A 16,085-nucleotide genomic window follows, 5' to 3' on the forward strand; every position below is an offset into this window, starting at 1 on the left:
CATCTGCAGGCAGCAAAATATTTTACCTTATATTCAATTCTACCGAAATTGTCTCAAACTATTCCTCCCTGATGAGGGATAGATTTTAAATTTTGCGGTTGCGGTTCATGCAAATGCTATTATTTACTTCGCTCGGATCCACCGCGCAGGATAACTGCAAAGTTCGAATAGAAACTAAGTCGCAATAAAATGGGCTTGCCAAGAAATCTCAAGGTAGCGTTATTGTAGCTAGGTACCATTGCTTGGCTAAGGCAATTGCAGGCAGCAAAATATTAGACCTTACAAATTGAATCCACCCTGCAAATGTATTTTCTACCAACACACTCTCCAGCGGACAGGGCTGCCATGATCCAGGATTTGTCTGTAAAATAAGATTTCATAACATTCATACAGACACTTAACACAAATTTCAATGCACAAATTTACATAGAAACTACCCATATTTAAAGAACATCAACATTTTTAATAGAACCATATGTTTTTCTACGTAATGAGACTGAATAGTAAGACATTTGAGGAGAGGCAGAATCACATTTGCGTTTTGTCAACATTTGTATTCTTATACATGTGGGAACCCTGGCGAAAGATATCGAAACAAAGCAACACCACGTTGATGCGTGTAATGCGCATTAGAATGGTTCAGCTCATCTATTCGAGTTTTTTTACGAACGATAAAAGTTTTTGCAAAAATGTTTGTGATTCAACTAAAATTAAACGTTTCTTCTTTTTCATTCAAACTGTAATATGACAAAAATTAAAAAACATCTTTTGTTGAAAATTCACTGAGAATTTATAAAAAATTAAGCAAACATCAGTCAAGTTTTAAAACTTATATGGTAGGAATCGTCATATAAAAGGGGTTCAATTTTGTTGAATTTTGACGACTTTATGTACAAAAAAATCATATCTACCGATTTTTTTAATTCAAACTTGTATTGAGATCCAAACCAGAGGCTCGTGAACTCTTATTTCAAAGTATAAATTATTCATTCATCTAAACTTTCTTTTCTTTTTGACCTTCAACGGAAGTTTTTGGCATCGTTTGTTCATGCATCGCAAAAATTAAATAGTAATCGAGGTTTTCAGTCCAGGAATTGAATTTTTTTCCTCGAGTAGTTATTGATTCCCATTTAGAGAATTTCTGAAAACTGGAGAAGTTTTAGTTTTCAAGAATCTTTCAGTGACCATTCTGTAGAGCAAAGCGTTTGGTCGTATGTGAGATATTGCAATTTGAATGAAAGAAGTTCAAAAAGTCTAATTTCCATATAGTTGATGTATCTCGTGTTTCAAATACTTGAGAAAGGTTTAGTGTCATCAGAGAATAAATCCAAAAATAATCAAATCTCAAAAAACAAAATTTTGAAGAAACAATGTCATTGAAGTTAAACGTTAGAAATGTGTAAAGTTGGAGATATTCTTGCGTGCACTCAAACGTCTATTTGAAATTACAGGGGCATTGCCATTTTATCGTGCATACCAAAACTTTTCGAAGCTTTAGTGAATGAAAAAATATATAACCAAATTAAAACTCACATTACTGAAAAGCAACATGGATTTGTTAAAGGAAGATCTACAGCCACTAATTTACTGGAGTTTGTTACCTATAATATTAGCTGTATGGATCGCGGTAATTCTGTTCAGGCTTTATACACCGACTTCAGTAAAGCTTTTGACAGCATTGACATCCCCATGTTAATTTTTAAATTAAATAAACAAGGATTCAGTTCACACCTACTGAAATGGATAAGGTCCTATTTAACGACCCGCTCACAAGTCGTAAGATTTAATGGTTCACTTTCAAAAAGTATCTCCGTCACTTCTGGTGTACCTCAAGGCTCCCATCTCGGCCCCCTATTATTTATTTTATACGTAAATGATATAACTTTTCTTCTCAAGCAGTCAAATGTGCTAATTTATGCTGATGATATGAAGCTTTATATGAAAGTAAATAGCGAAGAAGACTTCAGAATCTTTCAAAACGAAGTTAATGTATTTAACGAATGGTGCATTAAAAGTCTGCTCAAACTTAACGTGGCAAAATGTTCAAATATTGTATTTACTAGAAAAAAATGTCAGTCATATGAAATTGTCAAATTGGGAGATGATCCAGTCGAGAGAGTCAACAAGATTAGAGACCTTGGAGTTATATTGGACTCGAAACTTACCTTTGTAGATCACTATAACTCAATAATTCAGAAATCGAACAGTATGTTAGCATTTATAAAACGTTTTAGTTATAATTTCAAAGACCCATACACAATAAAAACATTGTACACAGCTTATGTCAGATCCATTCTTGAGTATTGTAGCGTTGTGTGGTCGCCTTTTCAAATATCACATAAAAGCCGTTTAGAATCAGTCCAGAAACAATTTGTTCTATTCGCTTTACGAAATTTAGGATGGTCTCAGAGCCAATTACCTAGCTATGAATCACGTTGCCTGCTTATTAACATTGAAACATTAAGTGTAAGAAGAGAGTTTGCTGCAATCTGTTTTGTAAACGACATAATTAATCAACGCGTTCAGTCTGCTTATCTACTAAATCAATTAAACTTTTATTGTCCATGCCGTCATTTAAGAACAAGAAATCTTTTCATTATAATTTCTACTCGAACTGATTATGGAAAATATAGTCCAATGAATTGTTTAATGTTTAGTTACAATAAATATTATGAGAACATAGACTTTACTATGTCAAAACAGCAGCTGAAAAAAGGTTTTTACGGTAACAGGCACCGAAGAACCTGACTTTGAAAATGTAAACAAAAATCATTATTATTAAGCCTATTTGAAAATTGTAGTCCCTAGCTTTAAGTTATTATATATGTAGCCTACAATGTTTGGCGAAATAAATAAATAAATGAAATATTTAATATTGCACGGAACTGTTAGTAAATGATTTGTAAAACACCAACCACTTAGCTAAAAAAGCCATCAATTCTTTGTTCATTCAAAACCATGCATTATAAGCAATGCTGAATACAATTAAGTAATTTATTAACATAAAAAGACTTTTTTCACTTATTTCCCAGCGCATCAAGTTTCTAGCTTCAAAATAAACAAAATTACTTTATTGTGTTGTGATTACTTAGAAATCAATTATGTTCATTCTCTATGAGTACGACTGTGATCAGCAAAAAATAGTAAAAATGAACCGGTCTAATTCCAATTCTTGCAAAACGGTTTCCTATTCTTGTCGCAAAATAACGACGAATTATGGGGGCCGAGCGATTCGATTTCAATCGAATATTGACAAATTTATATAGTTCAGAATAGTTTGAAATCATTTTTCTAATTTTATTTAAACACTTTTCTGTTGAATTTGATGATTTTGATTGTTATATGCAATGACAGGAAGCGTTAAAACAAAGAAACACGTTGGGGGGATCACTAAGTTCGTCTTTCAATATGGCGGAGTGCGCCAATAATTAATTTCACTTCGCGATTTCAAAATCAAATATCTCAAAAAAAAGTTTCAAAAGTGACAAATTTGTGATAGAAAATAAATTCACAGGCGTAAGTTTATCATGTGAAGTAGCCAGTTAAAGTGGAAATTGATTTTTCGGCTCTAAAACATGCATTCATGAATTAAGACGAATCAGAGGGATACGACGGAGGAGGGTACACCTACCCTATATTTATTACTAAATAACTATTAAAATAGCACTATAAATATACATATACAAAGAAAAAAGTTGTTCTCTCACTTTCAATAACCCGTTTGTTTTAAAATGCTTGTTGGTATCATCAGGAAAGCTGTTCGTTTGCGAGCCTTAGAAAACAAAGATATTTTAGGGTTTTGAAATTACTTTTTGACTAACAGAATAAAAATGTCAAATACATACCAGATTTTGCCTATTTGATACTCAATCAATGATTCAATCTATAGACTGAGTTATTGATGATAATTTGCAAAAACTTATTATTGGTCAAAGTTTCCCCGGTGTTCAAAGTTACCCCGTTTTACGGTACCCAAAAAGTCTCGTGGTAAGACGTCGGAAAGTGATCTCCAAGGGGCATGAGTTCGATTCTTATTCACGACGAGAGTTTTTTTTTTCATTTGTTCCATTTGTTCTTACTTGTCGAAGAGTATAAAAAATCGCCAGTTTCATGTTTGGAATCCAGCCATTATAGATATTTCGGCTCCACGGCTACAGCTATAGGCTATTTTGATAATTTTTATACGATCATTTTATCTGCAATACTAGCTGACCCGGTGTGCTTTGTTACACCTTTCAAAATCAATTGATTTTTTCAAAAATTATTCAAAATTTTATTGTTTTACTGGCATTATTTAAAATCAAATTTTGACATAATTTATAACATCCGCTTTAAAATGACAGCTGCAGCTGAAGTTTCGAATTGCAACACAAAGATAACTTTAACTAATATTCTGAATCTTGCTCTATAAATTTGGGTTGAAGATCTGATAATTTTAATCTGTCTGGAGGGTCTCAAACTAATCGTACGCAAACAATCTAACTTATAAAAATGGTTGTATGTTCTGGATTTATTCTGAAAAACTTATAAGAACCCCCTCCCCTGTCCTTCCCTTCACCCCCTGCTGAAAGGAGGTCGTGATTTTTAATAATCATACCCATTTCTTTCGTTCCCCGAAATCCTCTTACATCAAATATTGCGAACTTATGCTAACAAAACTGTATTGGGTTCACCTCTATCCTCCCATGTACCTACTCACTGAAAGGAGGATGGTCTGTCAGATAATCATAGGATCATACCAAAATGATTTTTCATGTAATGTATCATGTAAAAGTATTTTTCGTACTCAAATACTTTTTGATGCCAAAATTGGTTCCATTTGCTCGATTAGTTCTCGAGTTCTGCAAAAGAAATGGTATGAAAGCCCCTTTCCCCCTTTATATCTTTCCGCTGAAAAGGTAGGGTTTCAATTTATAAAAGAAATATTTCTCGTATCAAAATACCTTCACATGCCAAACATGGTTCAATTTGCTCGATCAGCTTTCCAGTTATACTGAGAATTGTAAGGTAGACCTCTCCTCCCCCTTTTCATCCACCTCTTTGAAGGAGTGAGGGATACCAAATATTCATAGAAGCATTTCTCGTACTCAAATATCTTTCCGTGCCAAATTTGCTGTTTTAGTTCTTGAGTTATGCATTAAAATTGTATGAAACTTCCCTCCCTCGTTCCTTTCTCCCCGCTGGTAGAAGCAAGGGGTCTCAAACAATCATTAGAACATGTCACGTTCGAAAATACCCGCCCATGACAAGTTTGGTTCAATTTGCTTAATTAGTATATGCGTTATGTAAAAAATATAAAAGAGTCCCCCTCCGCCTTTATATCTCCCTATTGGAAAGAGGGAGAGGTTTTAAATAATCATAGAAATATTTTTCGTATTCAAATACCCGCCCATGCCAAATTTGGTTCAATTTGCTTTATTAGTTTTTGAACTTAGCTTAGCTTAGCTTAGTTTAGTTGACTACTCATATCCACCTTAAATCATTGAACTTGAAGTGCTTAGAAATGATAATTCAATTAAAACTTCAGATAAAATATTTGATTTCAACTTACGCACTTAATATTCCATGATCGCTGGCGTGGCTAAGCAGAACAAGTTCTACCTCGCCAATGGTTGCTACTCCGTGATTGATCGAGGCCATCAGTTTTGTGCAAGGGCCAGAAGAATGGTGCTTGGGACTAGCAGTTCATTCACAATGCACAAAACTAATGCTCTCCCTTTGAAAATGATCAATAACGGCGCCGGCCACGTCCTAGTAGTCAATGAGGAATGAAGGAAGGATTGTTAGTAGGATACTTCAAAGGATTAATTAACAACCTGTTGTTTCTTCATATTCCAAAGATTGATTTTGAAAAATTCAGAAAAAATGGTAAGTCAATATCACCAACTATAGAAACCGTCTATACGTCTGCGAATCTATATTCAAATATCCATGGAAAAGGTGTTGTTAGTAGGGGGAAGGTTATAGATCAGGATCCATTTTGGTGAATGGTGCGATCAAGTTTTCCTACACCTCCTATTTTGCTTTATTAGTTTTTGAACTATGTAAAAAAAAAATGAAAGAGGCCCCCTCTCCCGTTCTACTGAGAAGAGGGAGGAGTCTCAAATCATCAATGAAATAGTTTTCGTATCCAAATACCTTCCCATTCCAAATTTGGTTTCAATATCTTTATTAGTTTTCGAGTTATATGAAAAATTGTAAGATAACTCCCACTCCCCTTCCTTCCTATGACCCCACTGCACTGAGAGGAGGGAGGGGAATTTAATATTCATAGAAATATTCCTCGTCTCCAAATACCACCCCATACCAAATTTTATACCATTTGCTTGATTGATTCTCAAGTTATGAAAAAAATTGTCTTTTGTTTGAAAGGCCCCTCACTCCCTTCATGAGAGAGGGAGGGGTCTCAAACTATTATAGGAACCTTCACCTGCCTTCCATACCCCCACCTACCAAGTTCCATGCAAATCGGTTCAGTAGTTTCCGAGTCTATAGGGAACAGACAGGCAGACAGACAGACAGACAGAAATCCATTTTTATATACATACTAGCTGATCCCATACGAACTCCGTTTCGCTTTCAATTCGGCATATGGCATTAACATTTGTATGAACGCCAATTTTCATCTGAATCCGATGTAGGATAATCACGTCAATATCGCAAAAATAGCGAACAGTTAAAATGGACGACCCCTTTGACTTGCCCCTTAAAAAAATTGATACCGGCGATCGATTGCGTGTCCCTACAAATATCCGAGCGCAAATTTTCTTCTCAATCCGATGAATAATAACGTTAATATCACAAAAATATTGAAAAATGGATATGGACTACCCCTTTTGCCGACCCCTTACACTGAATTGGATACCTGGAATCGATTGCTTATCATTCAAAACTCTCGTATACCAATTTTCACCTGAATCCCATGGATAATAACGTCAGTATAACGAAAATGGCGAACAGTGAATATGGACGCCCCCTTTGGCTGGCCTCTTACACAAAATTTGATACCAGCAATCAATTGCCCGTCTCTAAAACCAACCGAGCACAAATTTTTATCTCAATCCGATGTACACTAATGTCAATATCACAAAGATATTGAAAAGTTAATATGGACGACCCCTTTAGCCGACCCCCAATCAAAAATTCACTACCTGAAATCGATTTCCCATCTCTCAAATCATTCATGTGCAAATTTTCATCACGATCCGTCGAAAAATGACGTGACGTGACGTTTTTCATCATTCCTGGTCCTAATGAGCATCCATGCAAAATTTCGAACCTCTAGCTCTTAAGACGGCTGAGTCTATAGAGGACAAACAAACAAACAAACAAACTCACAGAAATTGCTTTTTATATATATATATATATATATATATATATATATATATATATATATATATATATATATATATATATATATATATATATATATATATATATATATATATATATATATATATATATATATATATATATATATATATATATATATATATATATATATATATATATATATATATATATATATATATATATATATATATATATATATATATATATATATATATATATATATATATATATATATATATATATATATATATATATATATATATATAAGTTATCGACAGGTTGACGGAAGCGCAACACAAATTAGCAGAAACACTGGCTTCCCTAGAAACAGCGACAACATCATCAGCACCATCTTAGCTGATTCGACAATTAATCGTTCCCAGGACTACGTGACCGGACGGTGGGGCATCGGATTGCAGAACCAACGTGTGAACGGGAGTTGTGCAGTGAAAGATAATGTTGAATAAAGTTAGTCGTTAATAGTCAGTCGTGAAGTGTAGTTTAGTTTTAGTTTTTAAAAACCCGAAACTCGGCCATCAAAATATAACTGGCGCAGTCGCGGTAGGATAGTGCGTGTGTGAGTTAAATACTTAGTTTTGTGATCGGCAGCGGCCATTCGCGGAGGATTACCGTGAATTTGCATCGGAACAAGATAATTAACTCCCCGCACAAGGACCACCAATCAGATGTACCGGGTAAGTCATTTTAATTACTATTAGGCTAGAGTTCAAGTGAAAAACGGTGGTTTACCGTTTAGTGATTATTCAACCTTAATAAGGAAAATTTAAAAAGCAAAAAGCACACTTTTCACAAGAAACAAAGTTGGAGTATCAAAAATTTCCAGTGATCATAATTAGAAAAAAAAATGGCTCCAACGACTAGATCGGATGAATTACAACAGAGAATCGAAGAGTTGGCTGCATTGATTGAAAACCAGCGCGCGCAGCTGGAAAGGCTTTCAATTAACTCAGCAAGTGTTGCGACAAATTCAAACGAACAATTTCAGGCACACTCTAATTTAACTAAAATACCCGATCCGCTCAAATTAATTCCGACCTATGACGGGGACGCAAAATACCTCCCCGCCTGGCTGAATTCGGTAGAGATAAAATTAAGTCTCTGTCTAAGGGACGTAAGGACTAGTGATGTTTCAATAGTGATGCCACTGTGGGAGAACATAATAAGGGACAAAATAATTGGTAGGGCCAGTGAAGCCTTGCTCGCACACCATTGTGGTTCAACTTGGGAGAATATGAAGGCACTACTGAAAGAAATATTCGGGGATAAGCGTGATTTGCACACACTAGGGGCAAAAATACCGTCTCTTCGACAGGGTAACAGAGATGTTACATTATTCTACCAAGAGTGTAAAACACTCTTAGCCGATATACAGGCGAAAATAAATCTAAACGAAGAGATGCGCCCCTGTGCCAGAATCATTTCTGCTAATTATGAAGAAATGATCAAACAAGCTTTCATTGATGGATTACAGGGAGAAATCTCTAATCTAACCCGGATCTACCGACCGGAAAATTTAAAATCGGCGTACGAATGCGCCTTAGAACAAACCAATGCTGCTATCAGAAAAGCAGACAGAAACAAGAACCCACAGACTCAATTACATTCTAATCAACAAAATCATAATCAATCAAACTATTATCGACCAAATTATAACCGGCCGGCTTATAACCGACCAAATTATAATAGAAATAATAATTCTCAACAAAATAATAATTATCAACAAAGTAATAATTATCAACAAAATAATAATTATCAACAAAATAATAACAATCCTAATAAATTTCAATCACAAACACGGGGTTCGGGGATCGTTAAAAGAGAAAAACACCTAAATAATCACGAAGACTTAAATTTTCATCATTCTTTCGGCCCACAACAGCCAGAATGACACAAAACAATTTCCTTCCGTATCTTAAAGTCTGCACAAAATATGGCGTGTTAAGATTGTTAATAGATACCGGAGCCAATAAAAATTATTTATCTCCAGATGTTGTACCTACTGAAATTATGCTAAATGGACCCGCGTCAAAAGTGAAAAACATTTACGGAACGTTCAATATAAACAAACATGTGTTTATAAATATGTTTCCTCAAATTTTTGAAAAACCCCAGAAATTTAAAATTTTTAAATTCCACGAATATTTCCATGGCCTCATCGGTTATGAAACCATGGTAGACCTTGGTGTCGTTATTGATACGGCGGCCAATAATATCATCGTGAATGGATATACGTTTTCTTTACATAAAAAATATCCAGACGCGATTATTGTAAATTTCCATGAACACCAGTCAGCAGTTCATAAAATAACAGTACCCGTGTGCCAGGGGGACTTTGTTTTGAATAACGATGTAGAAGTAGCCGAGGATGTCTTTATTCCGTCTGGTTTATACTACGCGTCCAATTTCAAAACGTGTGTTCCACTGATTAACATTAAACGGGACACCAAACAGTGTAGACTATTTGCCAACTATGTGGATGCTATCTCCATGCATATGGAAATAGACAATTTTGAGCTTATAAAACAAAGGAAAGAGTTTAGGGGTTCTCATAAAATTGAATCAAATTTAAGACTCGAACACCTCAATCATGAGGAGAAATCCAAATTATTAAAAGTTCTATCGAAATACGATGTCTTTTACGAAGAAGGCACCGATTTGACTTTTACGAACGTAGTCAAACATCGGATCAGAACTACAGATGACATTCCAGTATATACGAAAAGTTATAGATACCCTTTCATACACAGAGAAGAGGTCCAAAAACAAATTAATGAAATGCTTGAACAAGGTATTATTCGTCCTAGTTCATCTCCATGGTGTTCACCGATTTGGATAGTTCCAAAAAAGGTGGATGCTTCAGGAAAGCAAAAGTGGCGCCTGGTAGTAGACTACCGTAAACTCAATGAGAAAACGGTTGACGACAGATACCCTTTGCCTAACATTACTGACATCCTAGATAAACTTGGAAGATGCCAGTACTTCACTACATTAGATTTAAAATCTGGGTTCCACCAAGTGGAGGTTCACCCGGATGATATTCCGAAAACTGCATTTTCGGTTGAGCACGGTTTATACGAATATCTACGTATGCCATTTGGGCTACGTAACGCACCTCGTACCTTGATGAGGTTGCTTGATCATGTTCTCCGTGATCTTGTAGGAAATTGTTGCTTAGTTTATATGGATGATATAATCATCTATTCAACATCTCTACAAGAACATTTAGAGAGCATCGAAAAAGTTTTTAAGGCATTGCAAAATGTCAATTTGAAAATTCAACTCGATAAGAGTGAATTTTTAAAGAAAGAAGTTGGATTTTTAGGCCACATAGTAACTGAAAACGGCGTCAAACCCAATCCGGATAAAATTAAAGCTATTCAGAATTGGCCGGTTCCTAGGAATCAAAAAGAACTAAAAGGATTTTTAGGTATTCTTGGTTACTACAGAAAGTTTGTAAAAGATTTTGCCAAAATTACGAAACCATTAACTGGTCAACTGAGAAAAGGACAGGAAATCGATCACAATGAAAAGTTTATCAAAACTTTTGAATTTTGTAAACAACTATTGACCCAAAGCGATATCTTGGCTTATCCCGACTTTAACCAACCTTTCATTTTAACAACCGATGCTAGTAATTTTGCCATAGGAGCAGTGCTTTCGCAAGGTGTGATTGGAAAGGATCGACCGATAGCATACGCTTCTCGTACTCTTACAAAAACAGAGGAAAATTACTCAGCAATTGAAAAAGAACTTCTTGCCATTGTCTGGGCAACAAGATACTTTCGACCTTATTTATTTGGAAGAAAGTTTACTCTTTTTACGGATCATCAACCATTGACATATGCGTTGAGTCTGAAAAATCCAAATTCAAAAATTATTCGTTGGACTCTTCAATTAAAAGAATACCAATATGAGATAAAGTATCGTCCTGGCAAACAAAATGTGGTTGCAGACGCTTTATCCAGAATTCCATCCGATATTAATGCAAATGAAGAAATTTCTGATGAATCTGATTCCGCTCATTCTGCAGATTCCGATATAACTGATTTAGTACCATTTACAGAAAAACCCTTGAACTATTTTCATAACCAAATAGTTTTGAAAATTGGAAATGAAGAATCTGAAACTTATGAAGAAGTTTTTCCAAAGGTTCATAGAAGAACTATTACTAAAGTAATATTTGGGGTTCCTCTTATCATAAGGATCTTTAAGGAATATATGGACACTAGAAAAGTAAACTGCATTCTTTGTCCAGAAAACGTTATGGGCATTATTCAATTTGTGTACAAAAACTATTTTAGTAGATGTAAGACTTTTAAAGTCAAAATTACTCAAACAATTCTAATCGACTTACAAACAGCCGAAGAACAAAACGTAATCATTGAGCAAACACACGAGTCATCCCATAGAGGAATTTGGGAGAATAATAAACAAATTTGTACAAGATTCTTTTTCCCAAGAATGAAATTTAAAATTAGACAATTTATAAAACTGTGTGAAGTTTGCAATAAAAATAAATATGACCGCCATCCTTACAAAATTCATTTCGGCACTACACCAAATACTAAAAAGCCGTTCGAAATAATTCATATTGATATCTTTTTGAGTCAACCTTTGATATTTCTATCAGCAATAGATAAATTTTCAAGATTTGGCATAATAATTCCAATCAAATCCAGAACTATTACCGATGTAAGAAAAGGGTTGCTTAAACTTTTCTCGACATATGGAACACCCGGATTAATCGTTTGTGACAATGAACCCGCTTTACGCTCAGTTGAAATAAGAGGACTAGCAAATAATATGAACGTCGAGATGCATTTCGTGCCTGCAAACCATAGCGAAAGCAATGGTATGGTCGAAAGATTTCATTCAACACTGGCTGAAATCTTTCGATGCATAAAACCCCAATATGCGGATCTAACTAACAAAGAAATTTTCCGGATAGCTTCTACGCTATACAACAATACGATTCATTCAGCAACTGGACTGAAACCCCGCGAAATCTTTTATGGAATCAAAGATGGGCACGAACGGCCTCTTAACATTAATGCAATACTAGAGGAACGACACAAATTCTATGACGAGGTAATTTTGGCAAATGAAAAAACACAAAAGAAAAATTTAGACTACCATAACAAGGGTAGAGAAGGGAAACCTCACATAGATAGCGATGACATAGTCTTTAAAAAGATTCAGGGAATCAAGCGAAAGACTAAAGAAAAGTATCAACCGACCAAAGCTATTGAAGATAAAGGAAGAGCAATCCTCGATAGGTCTGGACGGGAGATCCATAAAGAAAATATTAAAAGACTATAAATTAATAGATTTTTATTTTCAGGTTGGAACCACCGCTCATCTCTCTAAGCCTTTCTATTTCTATTTTATTTAGACTAATCGTTTCTCAGCCCATACACAATTCCAGCCTAGAGAACAACCCTGAACAGCTTGTCCTGGAAGATGACTACTATTTCGTAAAAACGGGTCAACACAGACTTTTCATATATATAAAAAAAAGGGAATTATACGAACCCATTTTTACGAAACTCCAACAGAAACTGAATGGAATCGAATATCTTGGAAATTACTAAAATATATTCGAACTTTTGTCAACCAAGTTTAACATAGCTAAACAAATTTGGAAAGAATTAAAACCAAAATTTACATCTAATAGAGACTTTTTAAATTTGGTCAGAACAGGAATTACTGGAAACCTTGACAATAATGATCTAACTCAGATATCACAAAAAAAAAAATCCTTAATCTTCAGATTGATAACAAGATTTTCATAACAGAAAACAACGAGCTAGTAAAAATTAATTGCCAATTTCAAAATCGCTTACAAAGAGTAATTAATGATCTAACAACACAACAAAATCCTGCAATTTTACTTTTTTGGAATAAAAATTCAGTCAAAACAAAAATTCCAAATTGCAAGATTTTTTTTCGAAGGGCGGAGAGGATGCATACTGAATTGAAAAAAAAAACACCTCTATCAAGATTCGTTTGAACAGAAATAAAGTTCTACGACAATTGTTACAATAAAAAGCAGAGTCATAAACCCGAGGAGGAAAACAGAAAAAAAATAAAATGAAATGTCATTATAGTACTAATCCATTACTAATACTTATTTTTCTTTATTTTTAGAATAACAGAGTAGCACTACTCATGATAGCATTATGCTTCTGTCAAGCACAAAAATTATCTATCAAACATTTTGGAAACGACCCAATCTTACTAGTAAAGGAAAGAGAATGTAAAATCCAAATTGGAACAATAAAAATAGTACATCCAATAAATTTATCATCAATAGAAGAAGCGACAGAAACACTTATAAGTTTTTCCTATAGAAATAACGTTGAAACTAACAACCCACTAAAAAACATCCTTAAATATAAGGCAAAACAATTGTACAACAATCTATATCAATTGAAACCACGTACACATCACCGCTCGAAAAAGATGGGACACTATTGGAACGATCTGGAAATGGATTGCTGGGACTCCGGACGCCGCAGACCTTCAAGTCATCAACAGTACCATGAACGACCTCATTGATCAAAACAATCAACAATTTAAAGTTAACGAGAACATCGACAAGCGTATTCAGCACCTGACTAACGCCATCAAGGAAGTTATGTTACAAGCGAATTTCAACAAAATTATGATTAATGACATTGAAATCATCACCGCAATTATGAACACAGACATTCTGAACAAAATGCTCGAAGACATCCAAGATGCCATCATGTTATCGAAATTATCGATAACACATAACAGAATATTGTCGATTCGAGAAATTTTGGCGATCAGAGAGTTAATCCAAGATCAAGGAGTAAACTTAAATCTGCCCGATGAAGCTTTACAGTTTGTCACACCAAAGTTTGCAACCAGCTCTAAAATGCTTCTGTACCTTATGCACATTCCGTTACTGGAAAACTCGACAACATCGGATATTATGCGAATTTTTCCACTCGTAACAAATAACCGCATTTTGTACCAATACCCAACGCACATCTTGAAAACCGCCAGTAAATTGTACATTACTGAAAAACCAGACAATTTTGTTCAGAAAGCAGCCTATCTAAAAGAACTTAATGATGAATGCTTAGCATCCCTCATTGATGGAAAACAAACCACTTGCCGTTATGTGGTACAGAATGAGACATCCAAGGAACTTATTAATGATAATACGATATTGATCAGAAATGCAAAAGATCAGACGCTAGAATCAACTTGTGGTCCAGATAACAGAACCATAAATGGAAATGTTCTCATTTCATTCACCAATTGTACCGTTATATTCGACAAAGAAAACTTTACGAACAACGAACTTGAAAGTCCAATCGATATCATCGAAAGAGCTTTCCACAATTTAAAAATCAATTGGAAACAACACAAATTATATGAATTGGAGAAAATTAATGCTGAAACTATTTCTAACCGGAAAAGGCTTGATCACGTTTATCTGCAACAATACCACCTGGATTTGAAATTTTGGAAATTGATCGGAAGCTTCTCGTTCATTGGCACTGCAACGGTAATCATCATCGTGTTGCTGATTCTTAGAACATACGGAACGGGACGTTCCTTTCGTAGGGAGGGGGTAGTTATCGACAGGTTGACGGAAGCGCAACACAAATTAGCAGAAACACTGGCTTCCCTAGAAACAGCGACAACATCATCAGCACCATCTTAGCTGATTCGACAATTAATCGTTCCCAGGACTACGTGACCGGACGGTGGGGCATCGGATTGCAGAACCAACGTGTGAACGGGAGTTGTGCAGTGAAAGATAATGTTGAATAAAGTTAGTCGTTAATAGTCAGTCGTGAAGTGTAGTTTAGTTTTAGTTTTTAAAAACCCGAAACTCGGCCATCAAAATATAACTTATATATATATATATATATATATATATATATATATATATATATATATATATATATATATATATATATATATATATATATATATATATATATATATATATATATATATATATATATATATATATATATATATATATATATATATATATATATATATATATATATATATATATATATATATATATATATATATATATATATATATATATATATATATATATATATATATATATATATATATATATATATATATATAGATAGATGTGATATAATAATTATGTTCTTCCTAGATATACCTGGATAAATATTGGATCCTTTTGAATTTATATGAATTAGTTTGAAAATAAGTTATTTGATATACGACGTTTCGCTATACGCGGAACGTATCTAGTCCGTATAGTGAGGAATGACTTTTAAGTTTTAATTTGATGAAAAAAAATTAATGTTTCTCCGACTGTCTGTTCCCTATAGACTCGAAAACCACTGAACCGAATAATTTGAAATTTAGTATGTGAGCATTTTTAAAGTCGGAAATGGTTTCTAAAATTCTTTCAATACTTTCAAAACTTTCAAAATCAATACAAACATAACACAGTTTTTAATCCATGTTGTAGAAGAATCTTACTAACATCATTAGTTAGTCTCGGATGAAATGGTAGACTAACTTCATAAGATTCTTCTTTTTCCGGTCTGAAGGTAGTTGTATCCTACCGATCCTTTTTCGGGCGTGTTTGCGAAGAATTTTTTGATTTGCATTCACAATGCCGGCTTCGTATATTTTTTTGCTTTTCCTCTTCAAACTCAGGCTTCTCCATCAGAATA

General features: G+C 34.2%; 1 protein-coding gene across 1 annotated transcript; it reads left to right on the top strand.

Annotated features, from left to right (window-relative positions):
* The first annotated feature begins 7,626 nt into the window (after positions 1-7,626).
* LOC129748850 (uncharacterized) lies at positions 7,627-15,244 on the top strand. The gene is made up of 2 exons (XM_055743616.1): positions 7,627-8,048; positions 13,522-15,244. The coding sequence occupies exon 2, from the start codon at positions 13,916-13,918 to the stop codon at positions 15,071-15,073; it is 1,158 nt and encodes a 385-aa protein (XP_055599591.1). The 5' UTR covers positions 7,627-8,048; positions 13,522-13,915; the 3' UTR covers positions 15,074-15,244.
* The last annotated feature ends 841 nt before the right edge of the window (positions 15,245-16,085 follow it).

This window comes from Uranotaenia lowii, chromosome 2, assembly GCF_029784155.1.
Source record: "Uranotaenia lowii strain MFRU-FL chromosome 2, ASM2978415v1, whole genome shotgun sequence".
NCBI classification, from domain to species: domain Eukaryota; kingdom Metazoa; phylum Arthropoda; class Insecta; order Diptera; family Culicidae; genus Uranotaenia; species Uranotaenia lowii.